Here is a 26,146-nt window from a genome sequence, read left to right as displayed (position 1 = left end):
GGACTATATTTATGAGTAAAGGTAAGACCATAATAAAGTTTTTTTTTTTATTAAATGTGCTTTTCATGATGGTATCCTTACATCACACTCAAATTTTTACTGCATGCCTTTGGTAAGTGCCGGAGTGAGAAGAGGTTTTAAATTAATTAGAGGATATTTTGTTCCAGCATCGTTTCCAGCCATAAGTCATCTGTTTTCATCGCATAATTCCACAGTATTCTGGACATCTGTGTTGCTGAATCTTTTGCATTTCGTTCAATGAATAATGGAGACATCAAAGAAGAAAGCTGTAGGTGGGAAGCGGTGTATTGCGGCCGCCTTTAACAACACAAACACAGCCGGTGTTTCATTGTTTACATTCCCGAAAGATCACGGTGAAGCTTTACAATGGAACAGAGCGGTCAAGAGAACACGGTTGGATTGGACCACACACACACACAAAGTACAGTGTATTACGCACCGATCATTTCGAAAGATCGTGTTTCGAAGAGGGTCCCTTGCGAAAGTCAGAGATGGGCATCGCCATCACCCGTCGACTGGTGCTGAAGAATGGTGCGGGGCCGACCTTCAGGTTGTACAGGTACGACCATATAACCTCACTAAAACATTAGTAACACAATAAACAGATAAAGGATTTTCCAGAATTATCCTAGTAAATTTGTCTAATAACATCTAATTCGCTCCCACTGTATAGTCTTTTTTTTTCTTTCTAGTCCTTCACTCTCACTTTCCTCATCCACAAATATTTCATCCTCGCTCAAATTAATGGGGAAATCGTCGCTTTCTCGGTCAGAATCGATCTCGCTGCTGGTGGCCATGATTGCAAACAATGTCCAGATGTGAGGAGTTCCACAACCCGTGACGTCAGGCGCATATCGTCTGCTACTTCAAGTACAGGCAAGGCTTTTTTATCAGCACCAAAAGTTGCAAACTTTATCGTCCATGTGCTCTACTAAATCCTTTCAGCAAAAATATGGCAATATCGCGAAATGATCAAGTATGACACATAGAATGGACCTGCTATCCCCGTTTAAATAACAAAATCTCATTTCAGTAGGCCTTAAGCTAGAGTTTTTCAACCTTTTTTGAGCCCAGGCACATTTTTTTCATCGACAAAATCCGAAGGCACACCACCAGCGGAAAACATTAAAAAATTTAACTCGATATTGACAATAAAATGTTGTCGTCGCAATTGTTATATCTGACTTCAAACCATAACCAAGCATGCGTCACTATAGCTCTTGTCTCAAAGTTGGTGTACCGTCACCACCTGTCACATCACACCCTAACTTATTTGGAGTTTGTTGGTGTTTTCCTGCGTGTAGTGTTTTAATTCTTGTCTTGCACTCCTATTTAGGTGGATTTTCCTGTTTTGTTGGTATTTTCCTGTTGCAGTTTCATGTCATCCTTTGAGCGCTATTCCCCGGACCTGCTTTGTTTCAATCAAGACGATTTCAGTTGTTGCTGTCCTTCTTTGTGTGGACATTTTTGCCATGTCATGTACGGATTTACTTTGTGGACGCCATCTCTGCTTCACACGCTGTAAGTTTTTGCTGTAGTCCAGCATTCTGTTTTTCTTTACTTTGTAGCCAGCTTCGTTCTGCATAGCCATCCCTAAGCTTCATTGCCTTTTTTAGGGGCATTCACCTTTCCTTTATTTTTGGTTTAAGCATTAGATACCTTTTTACCTCCACACTGCCTCCTGCTGTCGAATGCATGTTGTGATCATGATGTCTACATAGCAATTAGCCACCTACTGATATGGAAGAGTATTACACGGTTACGCTGCCGAGCTCTAGACAGCACAGACACTCAACAACGGCAAATTACTTGCGGATTATTATCACTGGTTTGCAAAAAATATTTTTAACCCAAACAGCTGAAATGACAATCTCCCAGGGCACACCAGACTGCATCTCACGGCACACTGGTATGCCGCGGCACAGTGGTTGGAAAACACTGCCTTAAGCAATACATGTACACCTAGAAGAGAGTTTAAGCTGGAATTAGCGTATTTCCTTGAATTGCCGCAGGGCATATAGTATGCGCCTGCCTTGAATTACTTCCGGGTCAAACTCGCTTCCCAGAATAATTAGCGCATGCTTAGTATTACCGCCTGGTCAAACTCGTGACGTCACGAGTGACACTTACCCTGTCATCATTCTCAAAATGGAGGAGGCTGATTTTACTACCGGTAATTTGAAATCGTATAAAGGGAAGAAGATTAAGAGCTATTCAATAGGATTTAAGGTCCAAGCTTACATCACACTCATTTTTTTACTGCATGCCTTTGGTAAGTGCCGGAGTGAGAAGAGGTTTAAAATTAATTAGCGCATGCTTACTTTTACCGCATGCCTTTGGTAAGTGCAGGAGTGAGAAGAGGTTTTGAAATAATTAGCGCATGCTTACTTTTACCGCATGCCTTTGGTAAGCGTCGGAGTGAGAAAAGGTTTTAAAATAATTAACGCATGCTTACTTTTACCGCATGTCTTTGGTAAGCGTCGGAGTGAGAAGAGGTTTTAAAATAATTAGCGCATGCTTACTTTTACCGCATGCCTTTGGTAAGCGCCGGAGTGAGAAGAGGTTTTGAAATAATTAGCGCATGCTTACTTTTACCGCATGCCTTTGGTAAGTGCCGGAGTGAGAAGAGGCTTTAAAATAATTAGCGCATGCTTACTTTTACCGCATGCCTTTGGTAAGCGCAGGAGTGAGAAGAGGTTTTAAAATAATTAGCGCATGCTTAGTATTACCGCCTGGTCAAACTCGTGACGTCACGAGTGACACTTCCTCTGTCATCATTTTCAAAATGGAGGAGGCTGATTTCAATACCGGTAATTTGAAATCGCATAAAGGGAAGAAGATTAAGAGCTATTCAGTAGGATTTAAGGTCCAAGCTTACATCACACTCAAATTTTTACTGCATACCTTTGGTAAGTGCCGGAGTGAGAAGAGGTTTTAAAATAATTAGCGCATGCTTACTTTTACCGCATGCCTTTGGTAAGCGCAGGAGTGAGAAGAGGTTTTAATGTAATTAGCGCCCCGGCGGCAATTCAAGGAAATACGGTAACTGTCTTGAAAGTGATTGATTACGATGAAGATAACTTGCAGTGGATCTCATTAGATAGTGCCGGCGTCCCTAATGTTGTGGCCGTTTCGGGCCCATTTGAATACAAACGAGACCCAAACAAACTGCGGCAAGCATCATTAACGTGCAGCAAGGACTGTTGCTTCTGTCTTCATTACCCTTCATTATGTCTCCAGGACTTCCATGTGGTGCCGGTGGGCTCTTTTTGTGTGTGTTGATGGCACGCATTGGCCGCGGTCTCCCTTCCCGAAACGGCGTAATGAGCCCATGAAAAGACTCCAGCCCGACTCCCCACCTGCTTCGCTGCTCCTGGGCCGCTCCCTTTATTATCTGGCTGCTCCTCGCCATCGTTTCCTCCTCCTTCTCCCTATGTGTTTTACTCTCGCTCCTCTCCCTGCTCCGTTTCCCTGCTAATCACCTTGCTGTTCAGCCTACCTATCTGCTTAATTGGAGAACCAGTGCATCTTAAAAATAAATAAATAAATAGTCCAACTGATCCCTATTGGAGAGCCATTTAAGGGAGAGCATCTGTTTCATTTGCCTTTTTAAAGGTTGCCCAACTTCCTTCGTGCACAAGCCACATGCATGTCACACAGTAGAAGTCGTGTGGAACAATTAAAAGTGCAACTGCTCGCCCTTATCTGCTTGTACGTGCAGCTCTCCGCGCAGGGGTGCATGCCACTACCTGAAGAGATGTAGCCAATTACCATGTCGGGATGTGTCGCCCCAGGTGTGCACTGTCACACTTACACATTCGCACATACATACATGCGGAGATACGCCGAGCCGGCAATTTATTCAGCAGCGATGCGGCTAACGCTCCTGACAACAGGCTTCACAATGATTTATGAAGCTGCTCATTGACCCAGATCACCCGGAGACGAGGAAAGGGGGCACGTCCCTTCTTACAAGCGCCGTATCGAAGGCGGCGTCCAGTTTGGGAGAGCTGTTGCTCACTGAGTGACAAATGTAGACTTTTTTTTGTCTTATCAAGACAAAAAAAAGGGAACAAATGGGTTTACAATACAGTGGGGCAAAAAAGTATTTAGTCAGCCACCGATTGTGCAAGTTCTCCCACTTAAAATGATGACAGAGGTCTGTCATTTTCATCATAGGTACACTTCAACTGTGAGAGATAGAATCCGAAAAAAAAATCCAGTAATTCACATTGTATGAATTTTAAGGAATTTATTTGTAAATTATGGTGGAAAATAAGTATTTGGTCAACCATTTAAAGCTCTCACTGATGGAAGGAGGTTTTGGCTCAAAATCTCACGATACATGGCCCCATTAATTTTGTCCTTAACACGGATCAATCGTTCTGTCCCCTTAGCAGAAAAACAGCCCCAAAGCATGATGTTTCCCCCCCCATGCTTCACAGTAGGTATGGTGTTTTTGGGATGCAACTCAGTATTCTTCTTCCTCCAAACACGACGAGTTGAGTTTATACCAAAATGGATACATGGATGATACAGCAGAGGATTGGGAGAATGTCATGTGGTCAGATGAAACCCCAGGGGACCGAAAGCAATGGATGTCAAGCGGATCTAACATGATATTGTAAAAAAAAAAAAAGTTATGTACAAGAATAATTTAGTTAAGCAAGTCTGTTTTCTTTTTGCAGCTCACTGTAAGGCTGTGGAAACATGTGACCTCACCAGGCCAATCAGCAAAGAGGAATACAAAAAATAGAGTTGTTAAAATATATTGAAATATCAGTACTTATTATTTAGTAATGTTTTGGGAATTTTTAAATACTTTTTATTTATGGTAAATACAATTCAGTATTTTTGCATTAAAAATAGCCAGCAGTTCATCGCCATCTACAGCGTTTGCCAACATTGTGTGTAGAACATCTAACATTCGAAGCAAACATTAACTCACACGTACACCCCCCGATCAGGCTTTTATCAATAATACACGGGTGTCTCTAAGAGGCGCCCACTAGGCCCCCCTCCACCTTTTACTGCCGGAGCACCCAGCGTGATGTCCAGCGCTCCTCGCCGGTGAACCCCTCTCGCCGGACACCGACTTCAATCTGTTTCAGAGCTGCAATTCAATTATCTCACCAGGCTCCTCGCTCAGCCACTCGTGAACAGCTGAGGGATGCGGGCGAAGGTGTGCTCCACGCGGGCAGGGGATGACGCGAGACCCAAAACCATTTTTAACCACGGTTATGCTTTTAAACACATCTCTTTCTTGTGCCATTTGGCTGCAGCTTTACAATCACTGGAGGGATGTCAGGCCCTGATAAGGATAATCACCGCAGTAAGCTAAAGAAGGAAGATTAAGCACCCCTCCTCCACAAAGCACACACCCACAAAACCAAGAAAGACCCAAAAGGAGCTGGAAAAGCAAATGGCCATCTCTGAACTTAGACTCATGTGATGAAATAAAAATCACAGCTTTAAAATTACACTTATTACGTATGTCTAGCATGTGTGCTATTATGTGCTTAGCTGTTGTGTAGCTGCTAAGTCCTAGTTGTCACGGCCAGGCGCGCGCCACTCCGGCTGCAGCAAGCGACTACATTTAATCAGCAGTAATCAAGGCACCTGTCACTGATGAAAAGACCTGCCTTCTTAAGCCAGCGCAACCTGCTATCCTGGGCCAGAACGTAGTGATCTGTTCCCGCGCAGTAAGCCGTCATTCAAGCTCTAGGCCAGGGGTCGGGAACTTTTTTGGCTGAGAGAGCCATAAATGCCAAATATTTAAAAATGTATTTCCGTAAGAGCCATATAATATTTTTTTAACACTGAATACAACTAAAAGCGTGCATTTTTAAGTAAGAACAACAATTTCATTGTGCAATAAGTATCTTATTCTTTTTTAATAGCATTGTTATTCTGAAACTAACCAATATTAAATATATACCATTAACGCGACATTTTGAAAAGGTGCGGTAGAAAATGTATGGATGGATTAAAATACATGAGAACGTTTTATATTTTTAACGTTATTTTTAACACTGTGATTACCAGCATAATTATTTATTACTTATTGTGTTAAGCAATGTCAGCCAAGAGGCTCGAGAGCCATAGCTTCCCTACCCCTGCTCTAGGCTCTCTCTTTGTGTTCCTTTTCCGTCGTGTTCATTTGTCTCGTGTTTCCTTGTCGATCCAGCAGCCTTCCTCCGTTCCCGCAGTACGAGCTGTGAGTCTCGTCTCCCTGTGTTCCCCTCTGGTATTTGGCTGCCCCTTTTGGATCTCGACTTCCCGCCTGGACACGGACTTTGACGCCTTGCTATCGCCCCTGACTTCCTGCCTGTTCTCATGGACCTCCAAGTCAGCCTGCCCCTCTTGGACTTCCACCTCCCCCCTAACACTTCTAGTAACACACTACAGTTAATTTCCACACATAGTTTGGATTATTTACACATTCTATTCATTATTTATATATATATTTATATATATATATATATATATATATATATATATATGTATATATATATAAATAAAACTAAATTATAGGACGTAAATCTACATCCTGACAAACAACAGCAGACAACTTCAGAGGTTTTTCATCTGTACTGTTCTAGCATAACATAGCAGCAATACTAAAATACTCCCCTACTTGCATTTAATTTTAATAACAGCAACAACAGCATTAAATTAAAAATTAAATAACACAAAATTATTGGTTCAACACGAGAACACAATACTTTAAGGTTGTAAATATTTATTGTACATTTATTAAATGATGAGTAAGTTTATTATTGTGAGTATATGTCTTTAATTATGTATCCTGTTGATATACTTAAAATTCTCATGTATGAGCGGATTATTAAATATATTGATGATGAAGTGAGTGATGGGGCGTGGCAATACAAACTTTTTTTCCGGACTTTATTTACAGTAAAGGAGGGATTCACATGGCCCCAATCCTTGGTGGGTATCCAGTGAAAGGAAGGGGGGGAGTTTAATCATTTTCCAATGCAGTCTGCTGAAAACCATGGGAAGCAACACACTACATAACAATTAACGCTGTGGTCAAAGATGGAATCGCCAAAAAACTAATTTTAAGATTCTTAACACTTTACTGCCATCTGGTGGCTAAAGTGCATCCCCTCCAAATCGTCACGTTTCATGTGTCAGGTAAACCGCGATGAATGGGGCCGTATGAATCCTCTTCCTATTGTACTTAAGAGTTTTTTTTTTCTGCAGGTGAAATATTTTTTGTGTTTGAATTGTGCAGATGTTTGTAGTGTTAAGAATTAATTGATAAAACAAAAAATCTAAATAAAATTGAAGAAAAAACAGGCACAAAGGGGGGAATGAGGAGAGAATAAGCACATGGGGGGAAAATCCACTGACTGACTCCTATCTATTTTTAATGAATTTTCATTTAGACCCAGAGAGCCACTCTTCCAGCAATCAATAGATCAAGCTGCTGTTGCACAATTTGCACCTGGGGAGAGGGTTGAGGTGGGGGGGCTTCTTTAAGGCCCAAGGGGGAGCAGGAGGGACAACTGTAGATCAAAAGGTGGACACTACCCCCCCATATAGTCTCCAACACAAAAGCCAATTTCTTTCGAATCATAAGGCAACAATAACTGCAACGCCAGTAGAAGATGTACTCATGTTGGTGGAGATTCTTAAAGGAGTCGCCCCTTGCAGCCAACATGCAGTGGATAAAAACCCAGCATTGTAGAGGAGTTAAGTATCAAGTCTAAAGTGCAAGCAGAACTCTCAGCCCGAGGTCCCTAAGCTCCTTTGGAAACCCAACCGAAGCTCATCTTCAAAGGTAATTTGATCTCGGGATCAGATTTTCTTCAGACACAACCCAGGCAACCTGTGTAAAATATCCATTAGAACTTTGAACCCCTATCTGTCAAGCGTGGATTTATGTCTAGTTCTGTGACTGGCCTGCAAAACTACCCCGTGTTTTAACAAGCTCCATGCAATCATAGGTCCAAACACAATCATCGACCTGTTGCCATTATCTAAAAATAGCAGAATAATCACATGGAAATCCAGTTTCCATCATTTGACGGCAATCATTTCACTGCAATTTCAAGGAGCAAAATCAATTAAGCGAGAAAGGACAAAAGGAGATTGGACTCACATGCTACTTCCAGCGAGGCGTTGCGGCTGACTGCTTCGCCCAGGTAGTTGCGGGCGACGCACACGTAGGCCCCCTCGTCCGGCTTGCTCCGTCGCCCGTGCACGATGCGCAGGAAGAAGAGCGAGCCGCTGGGCAGCAGCATGCGGTGAGAGCGAGGGTCGTCCTTGTCCGTCTCCACCCGCTCGCCATCCTTGTACCACTCCACCGTGGGGTTCGGCCGGCCCTCGGCTTTGCAGTTGAGGGTGGCCGGCTCGCCTTTGGAGACGATCAGGTCGGAGGGGTGCTCCGCGATCCGGGGCGGCGAGTCCTCCTGGCGTAGACGGGATCCTGGAGGAAGCAGAGGAAAGACAAATATTTATTAAAAAAAAGCAAAGCAGCAGATCTGGAAACAGTCCTGGAGCGACCTGATAATGTACTACAGGTTTTTCCAAGTACGACCTCAGGGAACAATGTTATTTAAAACACATTTATTGAATAAACGCACAACATTAAAAACATTAAGCATGTCGATAGGAGGAATACAACTATGGTACCGCTTAAACAAAGAACTCAAACAATATACCTAACATATAGTATCAGTTTAAGAAGCATACAGTTCACAAAGTACACGGACTAAGCAAATTGCTGAAAACAAGTGCCTAATATCATTTAATCCTGAATACATTCATTTATTTTTGTTTAGTGTGTTGTGTCTTATATCAATCATTCCTAAATCCATTAATCTATTAGTTTATTGCATAGTGAAGTGAATTACATTTGTATAGCGCTTTTCTCTAGTAACTCAAAGTGCTTTTACATGGTGAAATCCAATATCTAAGTTACATTTAAACCAGAGGGGGCGACTTGTCCAGGGTGTACCCGCCTTCGGCCCGATTGTAACTGAGATAGGCACCACCGCCCCCCGCGAGCCCAAAGGGAATAAGCAGTAGAAAATGGATGGATGGATGGATGGACATTTAAACAAGTGTGGGTAGCACTGGGAGTGGGTGGATAGAGTGTCTTGCCCAAGGACAACGGCTGTGACTTGGATGGCGGAAGCGAGGATCGAACCTGGAACCCTCAAGTTGCTGGCACGGCCACTCTAGCCAAGCTATAAAGCCTCCGTTGTGTCATGACAGGGCTTTCGCAGCTTACTGCAGGGTTCAGACCGACCACTCAGGACAAAGCGTGCAGGTAAGAACATGATGTATTCTCAAAAATAATGCGAAGTACCAAAAACAGAAAACAAGCCAAAGGAATAATGTGCTGATCGCACTCGAAACTAAGGTACCGCTTGGCATGGACTAAAAACAAGCAAAACTTACGTAGACAAAGCTACCACTTAACATTGGCTAGGAGACGAGCAAAACTTACGTTGACAGGTTGCATGAAGCAAACAATGACGCCAGACTGAGCGTGGAGAGAAAGGTGAATAAGTAGATTAGTGGTTGACGGCAGCTGAGCGTGGGACCACTAACTAGAGGCAGGTGAACCCAATTAATCCCCATGGTGAGCAAAATAAACCCAGGAGTGCACAAAACAGGAACTAAGGGAGTCCAAAACTAACAGAACATAACTTACCAAAACATGATCCGGGCCAAGGATCATGACACATTTTGCTTGATATCATTTGTTCTTGAATACATTCAATTATATTTCCTAATGAATACTGTACCATAGTTTATTAAAAAAAAAAAATAATAATAATAATAAATTAAATTAAATAAAAATAGAATAAGCATAACCCCCTGTCCTACATTTTAGTCACAGTGGGTAGCAAAGTACCGCCCTTCTCTTCTCCACAAGCACATAGAGAATCAAAGGAACTGACTAAAAGAAAAAAAAGGAACAAAAAAAAAGTTCACAACCATACAGAGAAGTGTCACTGAAAAAACGAAACAAAAAAAAAAGAGGTATGTGGAAAGGTTCATTGTCAACAGTGAGTGTCACATTTATCCTATATTGTCTTTAATTTAGCTATGTAACTTATCACCATAGTATCATAGTTTCTAATATAATGTATCACTAAATGAATTTATGAATCATTACTTATTGCATAGTGTATGACAGGGGTCACCAACGCGGTGCCCGAGGGCACCAGGTCGCCCGTAAGGACCAGATGAGTCACCCGCTGGCCTGTTCTAAAAATAGCTGAAATAGCAGCACTTACCAGTGAGCTGCCGATATTTTTTCTATTTTATTTATTTACTAGCAAGCTGGTCTCGCTTTGCTCGACATTTTTAAGTCTAAGAGAGACAAAACTTAAATAGAATTTGAAAATCCAAGAAAATATTTTAAAGACTTGGTCTTCACTTGTTTAAATAAATGCATTTATTTTTTTACTTTGCTTCTTATAACTTTCAGAAAGACAATTTTAGAGAAAAAATACAACCTTAAAAATGATTTTAGGATTTTTAAACACATATACCTTTTTAAAATCCTTACTCTTCTTTCCTGACAATTTAAATCAATGTTCAAGTAATTTTTTTTTATTGTACAGAATAATAAATACATTATAATTTAATTCTTCATTTTAGCTTCTGTTGTTTCGACGATGAATATTTGTGAAATATTTCTTCAAACTTATGATTAAAATTCAAAACAATTATTCTGGCAAATCTAGAAAATCTGTAGAATCAAATTTAAATCTTATTTCAAAGACTTTCAAATTTCTTTTAAAATTTTTGTTCTGGAAAATCTAGAAGAAATAATGATTTGTCTTTGTTGGAAATGTAGCTAGGTCCAATTTGTTGTATATTATAACAAAGTGCAGATTGGATTTTTAACCTATTTAAAACATGTAATCAAAATTCTAAAATTAATCTTTATCAGGAAAAATTACTAAATAATTTTTTTATTTTTTTCAAAAAGATTTGAATTAGCTAGTTTTTCTATTCATTTTTTTCGGTTGAATTTTGAATTTTAAAGAGTCGAAATTGAAGGTAAACTATGTTTCAAAATTTTATTTTCAATTTTTTCGTGTTTTGTCCTCTTTTAAACCGTTCAATTAAGTGCTTTTTCATCATTTATTCTCTACAAAAAACCTTCCTTACAAAGAAAAAAAATGTACGACGGGATGACAGACAGAAATACCCATTTTTTTATATATATATAGATTTATTTATTAAAAGTAAATTGAGCAAATTGGCTATTTTTGGCAATTTATTTAAGTGTGTACTCAACTGGTAGCCCTTTGCATTCATCAGTACCCAAGAAGTAGCTCTTGGTTTCAAAAAGGTTGGTGACCCCTGGTGTATGATATAATTTGTTTCTAAATCCATTAATGTATTAATGTTTACTGCATAGTGTCTGATATAATCCAAGCATGAATTCCTTTATCTATATTTTTTAATGAATACCACAATGTCTGATGTAAATATTTTGTACTTTAGTGCATACCACAGTGTCTGATATCATCTATTTCTGAATCCATCAATTTATTGTTAAATACTGTAAATACAAGTGTCTGATATAATGTATTGCTTCATTAATTTAAAGACTACTGTTAAATAAATACCAAAATGTCTGATGCAATATATTGTTGACTTCATTTATCGTTTTATTGTGAATACCACAGGGTCTGATATACCCTGAATACCCTGTATTCGTTTGCTCAGTTGCGATGTTTAAGCGAGACATACTCGTCTGTTTATTCCGTATTTACATACTCATTACCCGATGTTGTTTTTTTTACTTCTGAATTTATTCCCAATTGATTTCTTGATGTATGTGTGTCTATTACACAGTTTATTGTTTGTTAATTGCACTCAATTCAATTAAATTTCTTCCTAATTTTACAGAAAGAGCTATCCACATACTCTATTAACTCTACCATCACATGCTCGTACGTATTATTTTCTCTTCCTATTACACATGGTCAGGAAGTATGGATTTTTTTATTATTATTATTTTTTTTTAGATTTCTATTTACTTTTTTAATTGGTTTTACCCTTTAAAATCGTTTTCAATAATATTTTCATTTTTTATTTTTATATTGGTTTTATTTTTTATTCAGTCATTGGTGGAGCTAAGGATATTTGTTTTTAAAGGGGAACATTATCACAATTTTAAAAGGGTTAAAAACAATAAAAATCAGTTCCCAGTGGCTTTTTGTATTTTTTGAATTTTTTTTCAAAATTTTACCAGTCCCGGAATATCCCTAAATAAAGCTTTAAAGTGCCCTATTTTCGTTATCTTCGAAACCACTGTCCATTTCCCTGTGACGTCATACAGTGCTGCCAATACAAACAACATGGCGGTTACCACAGCAAGATATAGCGACATTAGCTCGGATTCAGACTCGGATTTCAGCGGCTTAAGCGATTCAACAGATAACGCATGGTCGGAGTATGGAGGCAGATAGCAAAAACGAAATTGAAGAAGAAATTGAAGAAGAAATTGAAGCTATTGAGCGAATAGCTATTGACGCTATTCTGTCATAGCGTGGGTGTACCTAATGAAGTGGCCCATAGCATGGCTGCCTTATTAGCATCGCCGGTAAAATGTGCGGACCAAACGATCAGGACTTTCGCATCTTGTGACACTGGAGCAACTTAAATCTGTCGATTGGTAAGTGTTTGTTTCGCATTAAATGTGGGTACCTAGTTTCAAATGTACATACGGCTAGCGTAAATAGCATGTTAGCATCGATTAGCATAGCATGTTAGCATCGATTAGCTGGAAGTCATGCCGTGACCAAATATGTCTGATTAGCACATAAGTCAACAATATCAACAAAACTCACCTTTGTGATTTCGTTGACTTAATAGTTGCAAATGCATCTGCAGGTTATCCATACATCTCTGTGCCATGTCTGTCTTAGCATTGCCGGTCAAATGTGAAGACACTGGTACATTCAATGGGGGTCTGGCGGCAGATTTCTTGCCAGTGGTGCAACTTGAATCCCTCCGTTAGTGTTGTTACACCCTCCGACAACACACCGACGATGCATGATGTCTCCAAGGTTTCAAAAAATAGTCGAAAAAACGGAAAATAACAGAGCTGAGATCCGGTGTTTGTAATGTGAAAATGAAAATGGCGGGTGTGTTACCTCGGTGACGTCATGTTCTGACGTCATCGCTAAAAGACGGATAAACAGAAAGGCGTTTAATTTGCCAAAATTCACCCATTTAGAGTTCGGAAATCGGTTAAAAAAATACATGGTCTTTTTTCTTCAACATCAAGGTATATATTGACGCTTGCATAGGTTTGGTGATAATGTTGTGCAGCACTTTGGAAACATTTATGTTGTTTAAATGTGCTACACAAATAAAGTGGATTGGCTTGGATTAATTAAGATCTTCTTCTTCCTACTACTTTTCGGACATGAGGGACTATGTGTATACATCTCGACTCCATCTCTGCTAAGAGTGTTCCAAATTTGCTAAACCATGACCATTATAAAGAACTAAAAAAAAAAAAAAAACTCTTAATTAAGGATATTTCCCAACATGTTGCTAGATTCTTTTTCAGCAAATGCCTGCTTTTGCGGTTGGCTAACTAACAAAACTATCACTTTGCCTTGGGTTGAACAAATATGGTATAAAACCCATAGCAGACCCTTTAATCACTATTTGAACCCAGACAAAAAGCAACCATCTGCTCTGGTCCACGGTACAAGCGCAAGCTTGTGGTTAATTGGACCCAAGGGTGACCAGTGAACATAGGCATAAAAAAAAACTAGCCCGCATTGGCTACTATACACAAAAGAAATTATATATTTCACGAGGGGCGCAAACAAGTAAAAAACTGTTGAGTCCACCGTTGTGGAGGTCTGTGTGTGATGTGAATATTTATGCCGGGGTCTCGTCCCGTGTCAAACGCTAATCCCCCCGGGGGCTGCGAACCTTGCCCCAGTCCCATTTTTATTAGGGCTGGCAATGGGTGAGCTCTGGGAGTCTGGCAGCTAAGATAATGCTCCCCGAGTCTTGAGTGCCGCATGTGTGTGTGAGAGTGTGTCCGCTTCCTGTAAACGCTGTAAGGCACACGTGTAAATCCCGGATGCCCTGGGAGCCATGCAACAATCAAAGGGCCGGGGTGCGCCATCAAACAACCCGAGAGTCGAGGCTTCAAACTCATGCAATAGTCGGATCCAGTCGTAGTCTTTGAAATTAGTCGTTGCATCTGTGCGTGTCATTGAGCCGGGGTTGATGACGGACCCCTTCCCCGAGGCGCCGCACTGTGCTAATAGGATGCGCACCATTGTGCCTACGTAGGGCTAATCTTGAAATGGAGGCAAGGGAAGGGACGGGACGGCCAGTGCTTTGTTTGGCTGGGTATGCACATGTGCCACTACCCCATCCACTTAAATCTCCCTGGGGAAGCGCGCAGGGACAAGCTGTACTCGCCAACAATCGTTTCTGTCCATGAGTCTCCGGGCCAAGGAGAGGCTGCTCCAGTGCACATTCACAATGTAATCAAGGGACGCTAGTTTGGGTCCTCTGAGGGAAAGACACCATTAGATTTAGGATACTGCCGAGGTGAAATTTTGTTTTAAAAATGGGCTCCGGCATTAAACAGCGGCATTGACCCGTGAACAGAAGGTAGCCTGTACTCCCCTTCTGTCTAATTTGTGCTAATTCCTCCCATTTCCCTGCCATTGATTGGCGATCAGGCCCGGTATCTTGCTAAATGGGCCCACGGACAGGTCTTGGAGGGGGGAGAAGGGGTGATATCCTGCTCCCGCAGAGGATGATTCAATCCTAACGGCATTAGGTAGGGGAAACCGAGGAGGCACCAACTGGCAAAGGGGACACAAAGTGGACATGGAGAACCTTGTGGAGAACACAGACCTTATTGGAGCATTACGAAAGCTGTATTTGGATTTCACTCACTATTTCAATACTGGAATATAACAAACACCATTTTAAATACTTCCGTTCTCAATCTTAATCGTAGCGGACATGCACACAAGTTTAACAAGAAGTTAACAACTGGTTTTAGTAGAACAGGGGTCGGGAACCTTTTTGGTTGAGAGAGCCATGAAAGCCAAGTATTTTAAAATGTAAATTCTGAGAGCTATATAATATTCTTTAACACTGAATACAACTAAATGCATGAATTTCAAGACCAACATTTTAGAACAGTATAATAAGTCCTTTACTATTTTTATTAACATTGTTATTCTAAAGCTAACCAATAATAAATACAATACTTCTTACCATTAATGCGACATCTTGAATAGGTACGCTAGAAAATGGATGGTTGGATTAAACTGCATGAGAATATTTTAAAATTTCAACGTTATTTTTAACACTGTGATTACCAGCGGAATTATTCTTTACTTATCCTATTAGGCAATGTCAGCTAAGATTTATTGGAGAGCTAGATACAGTCATCAAAAGAGCCACATCTGGCTCAAGAGCCATAGGTTCCCTACCCCTGTAGTAGAATGTAGACAATAAAACCATGTAACCTGACTCTGAAATCAACTGTCGCCATCATTAAACCTAACGTTTATTACTCTAAAGCAGCTGCAGTAAAGCATCCAAAATGCTGCTGCTCGAGTCTTGGCGAGAAGCAGGAAATATTTGTTGTGTACAAGCACAAGTGCCGTTGTGTCCTTGGGCAAAGACACTTCACCCTTGCCCCCAGTGCCACTCACACTGGTGAATGAATGATAGGTGGTGATGGGAAGGACAGCCACGCTTCCGTCAGTCTACTCCAGGGCAGCTGTGAATACAAAATGTCGCTTACCACCACCAAGTGGGAATGTGGAGTGAATGAATGATGGGTTCTCACTTCTCTATGAGCGCTTTGAGTATTTAGTTCAGGGGTCCCCAAACTACGGCCCGTATCCGGCCCGCGTTAACTCCCAAGAAACAAAAACAAAACAAAAAAACACTTATTATTTTTTTGTATTATTATTTTTATTCTGTCCTTTCTAATTTTCTATCGCTTGTTACTCTTGTTACAAAATCCGGCCCATGGGATATATATATACATATATATATATATATATATATATATATATATATATATATATATATATATATATATATATATATGTGTGTGTATACAGATATACATATACATATAACTATACATCATATATGTAGATATACACATATAATGTACATATATACATACATATACACATATACATATACACATATACATATACACATATATATATATACATACATACATACATATATACACACACATATACAGAGTACATATACACAGCCCGGCCCCAGCCAAGTTTTTTTAACCCAATGCTGCCTCCGAGTCAAAAAGTTTGGCGACCCCTGATCTAGTTGATTGAAAAGCGCTACATAAATCAAATTCATTATTACTATTATGAAGTATTTTCGAACCGCATGAACCATGTCAGGCCAGTCATGACCAAACATGGTGAGGCTTTGTTTCAGCTGTACGCTCCTAAAATCTGGAATAGTCTCCGTAAACATATGACACCTATCAACCCCGTTTTTACGATAATTAACATTTGAAGCGTTGACACTAACTGCCAGGTTTTCTAACGCGTTACATTCCTAAATAGCAGTAGTAGTCCAAAACTTGAAAGCTTTTTAAATATCATTAATCCCATCCTGTTTGAGTGTGTCCCAAAAATTGGTAATGTCCAAAAACAGCGATTGTCAAACTGTTGGTGAGCATGCTCCATTTCGTGGTACACCAAATAATTTGTTGATTCAATTTTCAAACACAGTGTTACCGTTCAAATTGTGTGTAATGTTACAATGGCAAACAATCAAGATACGCATGTTGAATAAAAACTCTGCCTAGTTTTAATGAATATTTACACCTATTACGCCACTGTTTTTTCCATTCATCCATCCATTTTTCTGCCGCTTCTTCCCTTTGGTATTGCGGGGAGCGCTGGTGCCTATCTCAGCTACAATCGGGCGGAAGGTGGAGTACACCCTGGACAAGTCGCCATCTCATCGCAGGGCCGACACAGATAGAGAGACAACATTCACACTCACATTCACACACTAGGGCCAATTTAGTGTTGCCAATCAACTCAGGTGCATGTCTTTGGTGGTGGGAGGAAGCCAGAGGGAACCCACACAGTCACTGGGAGAACATGCAAACTCCACACAGAAAGATCCCGAGCCCGGGATTGAACCCAGGACTACTCAGGACCTTTGTATTGTGAGGCTGACGCACTAACCCAGGGGTAGGGAACCTATGGCTCTAGAGCCAGATGTGGCTCTTTTGATGACTGCCTCTGGCTCTCAGATAAATCTTAGCTGACATTGTTTAACACGATAATTATGAATAATTTCGCTGGTAATCACAGTGCTAAAAATAAAATATAAAACATTCTCATGCATTTAAATCCATCCATCCGTTATCTACCGCACCTGTTCAAGAAGTTACATTAATGGTAAGAAGTATTGTATGTCACGATGGAGGGGGGTTGGGGGGCAGACGGACTACTCGGGACATTGCATTTAGGTAAAAACATGATTTAATTTAAACTAAAAAAAGATACAAACAAAAATCTCTCGCAGTGGAGGCACAACTTGGGCTAAGGAGCAAAGCTAACGCATAAACAGACCATGAACATAAATCAAACAAAACTTACTTGGCATGGCATGAAGCACGAAACTATGGCAAGGCATGAAACAAGTCAGCACAGGGCAAGAAAAGATCACATTGACGCCAGGGCGACTGACTGGCAAAGACGAGCTTAAATACTGTCTCTGATTAGTGCTCAGGAAGCAGATGAGCAGGCATAAAGGTCCACCAGAGACAGGTGGACAAAATGAGTAACCAAGGAAACCAGACTAGGGATTGGAAAAAAACAGGAACTTAAAGAGTCGAAAGGACAAACACCACAAAACCAAACAAAAACATGATCTGGTTAGCTTCAGAATAACAATGTTATTAAAAAGAATACAAGTCTTATTATACTCTAAAAATGTTGGTCTTACTTAAAAATGCACACATTTAGTTGTATTCAGTGTTAAAAAATATGATATGGCTCTCACTGAAATACATTTTGAAATATTTGGCTTTCATGGCTCCTTCAGTCAAAAAGGTTCCCGACCCCTGCACTAACCCCTCTGCTGCCCTGCTGCCCCAATGTATTTTAATATTGGTCATTACGGTGGTGTTCAGAGAGCCGGGTGTTTTCTGAGGTGGTACTTGGTGACAAAAGTTTGAGAACCACGGTCCTAAAGTGTTTCTGGGTCATTAAACAAAACTCTTATCCCCCTGTCCAGCTATCGTAACATTAAAAAGTCTCTCTTTTAATGTGCTCACCGGTGCTGTGTAATCAAGTGCTCTCAGAGTCCAGGCGAGTGCACTTCACCAGGTCTCAAGGCACACTCTCTAATCAAAATACCCCCCCCTCTTTACACCACCACCACCGACGTTTGCGATAGTTTCAGCAGCGCTGTGCAGTCATCCAACGCTCCTGCAGGCAAACAGGAGCCGGGAGACAAGCAGACAGATAATGAAACCAGAGGGAGGATTACTGAAGCAGAAGCTACCTTTGCTTTTCAGACTACTTATGTCAGCTTCGCCGGATGCTGTTGTTATTTTCCCACAAATCCAACAAACGGCGTTGTCCCAACAAACAAGTTAGCGGTGCTAAAAGGGTGGCAGGTAAATGTACAAACAAGTGTTCCACTGACCACACACACACGCACACACAAGTGGTCTTTCTTATCGGCATCACATTTTTATTCATGGGTGCAAACAGAAGGTTGGGCTTTTCATGATCTCTTTCTAATTATTTTCATTAGCTCCCAAGAGAAATTTCAGCCCACCAACCGAATCAATAGGAGGGCTGGTCTCAGGCAGGGCATAAAAAAAAAGGAATGGCTCCCCAAAGAGAGATTTGTTATTCCGCCAACGTGCTGATCACAGGTGAGCAATAAAATGCGATGTGTAACAGTATTCAGGACGGTACAAAGTAGGGGTCGAGACATCTTTCAATTAGTTTGTTGGATTAATCGAGTAATGGGATAAAACACACTTTAAAACCTCAATGAGTATTTTAGGGGAAATTGTTGAAATCAAGATTTTTCTGCTTGCCATAACCTTCATTTTTTTTTTTAAATGAATATCATTACATATACACATACTGTACATATGCATACATACACTCATTAGACTTACACTTTTATTGTAATTCAAATTTGAACTTTACAGCAGTGGTCCCCAACCTTTTTGTATCCGCGGACCGGTCAACGCTTAATAATTTGTCTCGCGGCCCGGGGGCGGGGGGGGAATCTTTTAATTTTTTATTTTTTCCTTTGTCATGAAAAAAGGACGTTTTTGTCATGAAAAAGGGAGGTGTTTGTGGTTGGTGCACTAATTGTAAGCGTATATTGTGTTTTTTATTTTGAGTTGATAAAAAAAAATAAAATAAATACATTTTTTTTTTAATAAAAATGATAAAAATTTATTCCGCGGCCCGGTACCAATCGGGCCATGGCCCGGTACCGGTACACCCCCACTAGTGGTAGCGGGGGTGTATATTGTAGCATCCCGGAAGAGTTAGTGCTGCAACGGGTTCTGGGTTTTTTATGTTGTGTTTATGTTGTGTTACGGCGCAGATGTTCTCCCGAAATGTGTTTGTCATTCTTGTTTGGTGTGGGTTCACAGTGCGGCACATATTTGTAACATTGTTAAAGTTGTTTATACGGCCACCCTCAGTGTGACCTGTAGGGCTGTTGATCAAGTATGCCTTGCATTTACTTGTGTGCCGGTTGAGGACCACTGCTTTACAGTACAGATCAGAACAACATTTTGTAGCATTAGCTCGTTGTGCAGGATAAAAGAGGAATGAGGTGCAGATAAAAATAGATAAATATATTGCACTTTTGCATAGGCTTCCAAGTTTATGGATGTATGTTATATTGTCTTTATAGTCCAGCGAGTGTATATATAATCATGTTTCATCAAACATATTAATGTTGTTGCCCTAGGGGAAACAGGGTAACACATCACACACTGACATAGCTCAACCTATTTATACTATAACAATCTACAAGGTTAATACGGTTCGGTTCTCTTTCTTCCCCTCCATTTATCTGCTTTCTTTTTTATTTCAAGTTTTCTTTACATTTATGAATTGTTGCAATTGAAATAATTGTATTGTTCATAATAGGTTATTATTATTCATTAAAAATAGTGCTATTTCTATTGGTATTTTTATTGCTCCATTTGTAGTGTAGTAATGCTCATTGTCATTTCTGTATTATTAATATTTATTTCACAAACTGCTTCTTTGCTATCACTTTTACAGTCATTATTGTATATCCTATTGTTGTTATTTTTGTCGTTTCTTTGTCTTATCCCTCTTTTGGCCCCACAATTTCCCCCTCTGTCTTCGTTTTTTTCTCTTTGCGGGCTGGGTGCACCAAACAATAATATAAATCTGTTTATTAAAGTCAAATACAAATAAGGCAACAAGTATCCCACACTTCTGTTTTGTGAAGTAAGTGTGTACAGCCGATATGGGCATTTACATCAACAATATGATTTGCCTGAATAACTGGACAGGACAAAAAAAAATGGATATCATCAAGATTGAAATCACACTTTTTAACATGTGTGCCATGATCCAAATTCTCTCATGTGCGCCGTACTGAAACTATCGTATTTAAAAGGTCCATGCAGTCCGGATTTAGTCAATGTTTTTTGGTTGGATGAATTAATTTATTTATTGATTACTATTTTTTAACCAAATTCTTTAACCGGTTGCAGTACGTTGTTATGGCACAATCCAATCAATCAATCAATCAATCAATCAATCAATCAATCAAAGGTAATTTATAAAGTCCTAAATCACGAATGTCTCAAAGGGCTGTACAAGCCACAAATGCCTACCAAGTTCCAACATTGTACAATTGGTAACTCTTTGACAGGTGTATCCCTGCCTTTCGTTGGCGGGAGTCATAGGTTGTCAAGTTGCCAAGGAGAAGCCAGAGCTTGAAAAGCATTTTCCTACATGGAAATACGTTTCCTTCTTGGTAAAATAGGTAAACGGATGAAGATAAGACGAATAAGACGTAAGCGGTGTGTCGGCATTGTTGCATAGCGATCATGAAAGGCGCTATAAGCTAGAACTGATAATGCTACATTATAGGCAATAAATACAATAAAAATACAATAATAATTTACACTGTTCTAACAGTGAGTGTTGCACTTGTCTGCATAATTGTATATTTTTTCTTAAACATCTTTTTCAGTCATAATTACATTTTTTGGGATAATTACTTGCTTGCAGTTTTACAATGTTTCTAAAAATAATAACATTAGTGTAAAGTTTAAGGTTTGCATTTAAGTGACCTTAAACCCATACTGAAGCCTGATTTTTAGCAATACTCAAGAAAAAATTTGATATTTCTTTATTTTCAATAATTTCATGTTCAAATCTCCCTTTTCTTATTATTTTTTCAAAACATCAATTAAAAAATACATATTTTCAAAAATGTTATATTTATTTTAGTTATTGTTTTTTTTAGGAATATAAAACATTTAAATATAAGGCCTGTATTTACTCAATGCGAAGTATACGTTACGCATAAGCACCTAAGAGCTTTTGTAACCTGCAAGACTGTTTTGAAAAAGTATTATAATTTGTATCCCAAATAATTTATCACGAGAATTGTTTTGAATCAAAAATTAATACGTAATCGAATTGTCATCCCAGGAATGAAGATCGAATTGAATCGTGAGTTGTTGCATACTTGCCAACCTTGAGATCTCCGAATTCGGGATATGCAGGGGTGGGGTATTGGGGGAGGGGGGTTGGTGGTAGCGGGGTGTATATTGTAGCGTCCCGGAAGAGTTAGTGCTGCAAGGGGGTCTGGGTTTTTTATGTTGTGTTTATGTTGTGTTACGGTGTGGATGTTCTTCCAAAATGTGTTTGTCATTCTTGTTTGGTGTGGGTTCATTGTGTGGCGCATATTTGTAACATTGTTAAAGTTGTTCATACAGCCACCCTCAGTGTGACCTGTATGGCTGTTGATCAAGTATGCCTCTAAAAGCCGCATATATTATGTGACTGGGCTGACACGCTGTTTATATGGAGGAAACGCGGACGTGACGATAGGTTGTAGAGGACGCTAAAGGCAGTGCCTGAAAGGCACGCCCCCAATATTGTTGTCCGGGTGGAAATCGTGAGACATTTGGGAGAATGGTTGCCCCGGGAGATTTTCGGGAGGAGCACTGAAATTCGGGAGTCTCCCGGAAAAATTGGGAGGGTTGGCAATTATGAGTTGTTGTAAGATTCCCATCTCCATTGATTATCATGTACAGTGAACATGGCATAAAAGATAGAATCAGCAAAATAAAGTACAGTACTTAAAGTATGGGTCTAGAGCAGTGGTTCTCAAATGGGGGTACGCGTACCCCTGCGGGTACTTGAGGGTATGCCAAGGGGTACATGAGATTTTTTTTGAAATTTTCGAAAAATTGCAACAATTCAAATATCCTTTATAAATATATTTATTTAATACTTCAACAAAATATGAATGTAAGTTTATAAACTGCAAAAAAAAAATGAAATAATGCAATATTCAGTGTTGACAGCTAGATTTTATGTGGACATGTTCCATAAATATTGATGTTAAAGATTTCTTTTTTTGTGAAGAAATGTTTAGAATTAAGTTCATGAATCCAAATGGATCTCTATTACAATCCCCAAAGAGGGCACTTTAAGTTGATGATTACTTCTCTGTGTAGAAATCTTTATTTATAATTAAATCGCTTGTTTATTTTTCAACAAGTTTTGAGTTATTTTTTAATATGTTTTTTTCCAAATAGTTCAAGAAAGACCACTACAAATGAGCAATATTTTGCACTGTTATGCAATTTTAAAAATCAGAAACTGATGACATAGTGCTGTATTTTAAATTTGTATCTTTTTTTTTTCAACCAAAAATGCTTTACTCTGATTAGGGGGTACTTAAATTAAAAAAAATGTTCACGGGGGTACATCACTGAAAAAAGGTTGAGAACTACTGGTCTATAGGATGCTGAAATGGCCGGCAAACAGCAAAAAGACATCAAGATTGTACATTATCTACATACAGTAATAAGGGGATTCATATGGCCCCATTTGTCGCGGTTTACCTGACACATGAAACATGACGAATTGAACTTCAATCTTGAATATCTTAAAATGTTTTGTGCTTCAACCACAGTGTCAGGTGCTATGTAGAATTTCCTGCATTGGAAAATAAGTAACCTTAAACCTTCCTCTCGCGCGAGATCCACCCAGGAATGGGGGACATAGGAACCCCTTCTCTACTGTATAAAAAGATGCCAGCTGCACACTCTGCCGTATTCCAATATCGATCTGTCTGGTTCACTCCCCTGCCACACACTCGCGCCGCCGTGAGGGTGACAGACTCCCTCGTGTCATCACAGGGGAAGTGGCGATGGCGATAGAATGATGTTCTTGGCCATGCGTGACTCGGCGCCGGGTTCGCCGCCATGACGCTTGAACGGGTCTAGTTGCGCACCTGAGATCCATCTTCCGTCTTTTCTGTCAGGCGGTAGCCGCGGCACAAGAATTGGACGATATTCAGATAAACCACTGTAGTCCATCACTGGCTGAGACCGTGAGCTCCTTCAATGGGCTATGCCCTACTTGACCGCTCTGCATACCCCCCCCCCACTACTTACCACCCTGTCTTCTCCTCGAAAAGATCTATACTGTGAGTGCAAACACAGTGGGTAATTCTAGAAGCTATGCTTCCTGCACTCGCAGATAGAATTGCGTGTATTTCTGGGCTGTAGAGTGCCAGGGTGGTATTGACTCTGCATGCCTTTGTTTGCCCTCTTCTCTCGATACGTCTGGAATTTATTTATGTAGATACGTGTGGGAAAGACAATATCAACGTGTTTTTTTCTTCTTTTTTTTTTCTGCCCAACTCACAGTGCTTGCGTTTCGGTCCGATCAAAGTTCAAGATTGATGTTATCTCATCTGTATGATTTGACCTACAGAGCAGAACGTGTGATCAAGAGGAAGGAAGTAAAACAGTCTTCTTTAATCTCCGTAATATCGTAGTATTACCATGAATTGATTAACGTTGAAAAACTTATTCGGGTGTTACCAGTTAGTGGTCAGTTGTACGGAATATGTACTGTACTGTGCAATCTACTAATAAAAGTCTCACATCAATCAATCGCAATCATTTGTCCCAATTTCTCCACCAGTATTATGAGATTATCATTAATGCGTTCGTTACGTCTCATCTCGATTACTGTAACGTGTTATTTTCACGCCTCCTTGGTAGAAAATGCGGCTTCTAGATTTTTGACAAGAACAAGGATGTTTGATCATATTACTCCTATTCTGGCTGACCTGCACTGGCTTCTTGTGCATTTAAAGGCCTACTGAAATGAGATTTTCTTATTTAAACGGGGATAGCAGGTCCATTATATGTGTCATATTTGATAATTTCACGATATTGCCATATTTTTTGCTGAAAGGATTTAGTAGAGAACATCGACGACAAAGTTCGCAACTTTTGGTCGCTTATAAAAAAGCCTTGCCTGTACCGGAAGTAGCAGACGATGTGCGCGTGACGTCACGGGTTGTGGAGCTCCTCACATCCTCACATTGTTTACAATCATGGCCACCAGCAGCGAGAGCGATTCGGACCGAGAAAGCGACGATTTCCCCATTAATTTGAGCGAGGATGAAAGATTAATGGATGAGGAAAGTGAGAGTGAAGGACTAGAAAAAAAAAAAAAATACTGGCCAGTACACACGGTACAAGATAATACTGTATCACCTCTTTCTCTTTTGGACTTATCGACATATCGGTAGGGTTATTCTTCACTCACACTAAAAGTGAAGGATTAGGCACAAATAATGAAACTTTTGCAACAGAATGCTTTTGTGGTTTCTCCTTGTATCCCATTTCATTGTCGCAATAAAGCTAAAAACGCGTGTGTGAATCCTCTATCATTTATGGGGTTTTTTCCCTTGCAAAGGAGTCTGGAAAACTTGTGTAGCCATTCCATATGTTTTTTTTTATGCCAAATAGGCTTTGAAAGCTTTGACAATCACTACACTTGTCAACATTTCTGACTGCGGAAGTGGCCGGCTACTCGAAAGTGTCCCCCGCTGAGACCAGGCGGATGGCGTCAATTTATCGAAGCGTTGTCATCTTCGAGCGCGGCGAACGGAGGGGAAACAAACGTGCAGTTTATTGCTCGAGAAAAAGAAGCGGTGTGAGTAATTGGTGGTGTGTGCGTCTTGTGTGGCATTCCGTGTTGTGCCTGCATGTCAATGAAGACCCCTTGCGGAGTTCCACATCATCCTCTGCTTTCCTCGTGAAGGAATCGGCAGCCACCCGCCTTTCAAGTGATGGACTGATGGGCTCTGAATGTCAGATTTATTGCATTTCTTCAGTCTGGCTTGGCGTAAAAAAAAAAAAAAAAAAAAAAACTGGTAGTAAATCTGATTTAGCCAGGAAACATGAGGCGTCTTCAAAACAAAAACACACATTGTCGTCAATCTTTCTACTGGCCGCAGGGCTAGGTGGCTCCCCTGCGGACGTCATCGAGCTGCGGCGGATCTCTACAGTTCAAACGTTCAAGGGCGCCATTAAGGCTTTCGTTTCCAATTCAGAGTCTGAACAGGAGCCAATGGAGGCAGTCAATCATACTCAGGACTGGTCACGGTGATGCTGTCTTAGGAGGCGGTGTGTTCAGGAGCTTTGGCTCTGTAGGTCTACCGACACGTGTCTATAGAATCCATTGAGGCTTTGGATGTCTTTCAAGTGCCAGAGTCCATAAGTGTCAGAGTTATTTGGTGTTGAACCCAAAGATGCAGAGACGGAGGCAGGCATGAAATGTGAAAACATGATTTAATTAAATACTAAGACAAAAACAAAACCAAAAGGGTACAAACACAAAGCGCACACGAGGCAGATAATCAAACAAAAGGAGCTAGCCTGGGAGCTAGAAAATAACGAACAGGAGCTTAGCATGGAAGCTAGCGGGTAGCGAACAGGCAAACAGAAGTCGTACTTGTATAATGAAAAATAAAACGGAAGCAGGGAACAAAAAACAGT

At 40.2% G+C, this 26,146-nt stretch overlaps 1 protein-coding gene across 11 annotated transcripts in view; it reads right to left on the bottom strand.

Moving 5' to 3' along the window:
- robo2 (roundabout, axon guidance receptor, homolog 2 (Drosophila)) overlaps nt 1-26,146 on the bottom strand; it is a 1,004,723-nt gene that overhangs the window by 437,099 nt on the left and 541,478 nt on the right. For all 11 annotated transcript variants that reach the window (XM_061877321.1, XM_061877317.1, XM_061877314.1 and 8 more), the window contains one exon: nt 8,150-8,476. In XM_061877321.1, coding sequence (XP_061733305.1) covers nt 8,150-8,291 — 142 coding nt within the window. In that variant the 5' untranslated portion in view covers nt 8,292-8,476. The remainder of the gene's footprint in view (nt 1-8,149; nt 8,477-26,146) is intronic.

This window comes from Nerophis ophidion, linkage group LG18 (genome assembly GCF_033978795.1).
Source record: "Nerophis ophidion isolate RoL-2023_Sa linkage group LG18, RoL_Noph_v1.0, whole genome shotgun sequence".
NCBI classification, from domain to species: Eukaryota; Metazoa; Chordata; class Actinopteri; order Syngnathiformes; family Syngnathidae; genus Nerophis; species Nerophis ophidion.
This window is presented reverse-complemented; position numbering and strand designations above follow the sequence as displayed.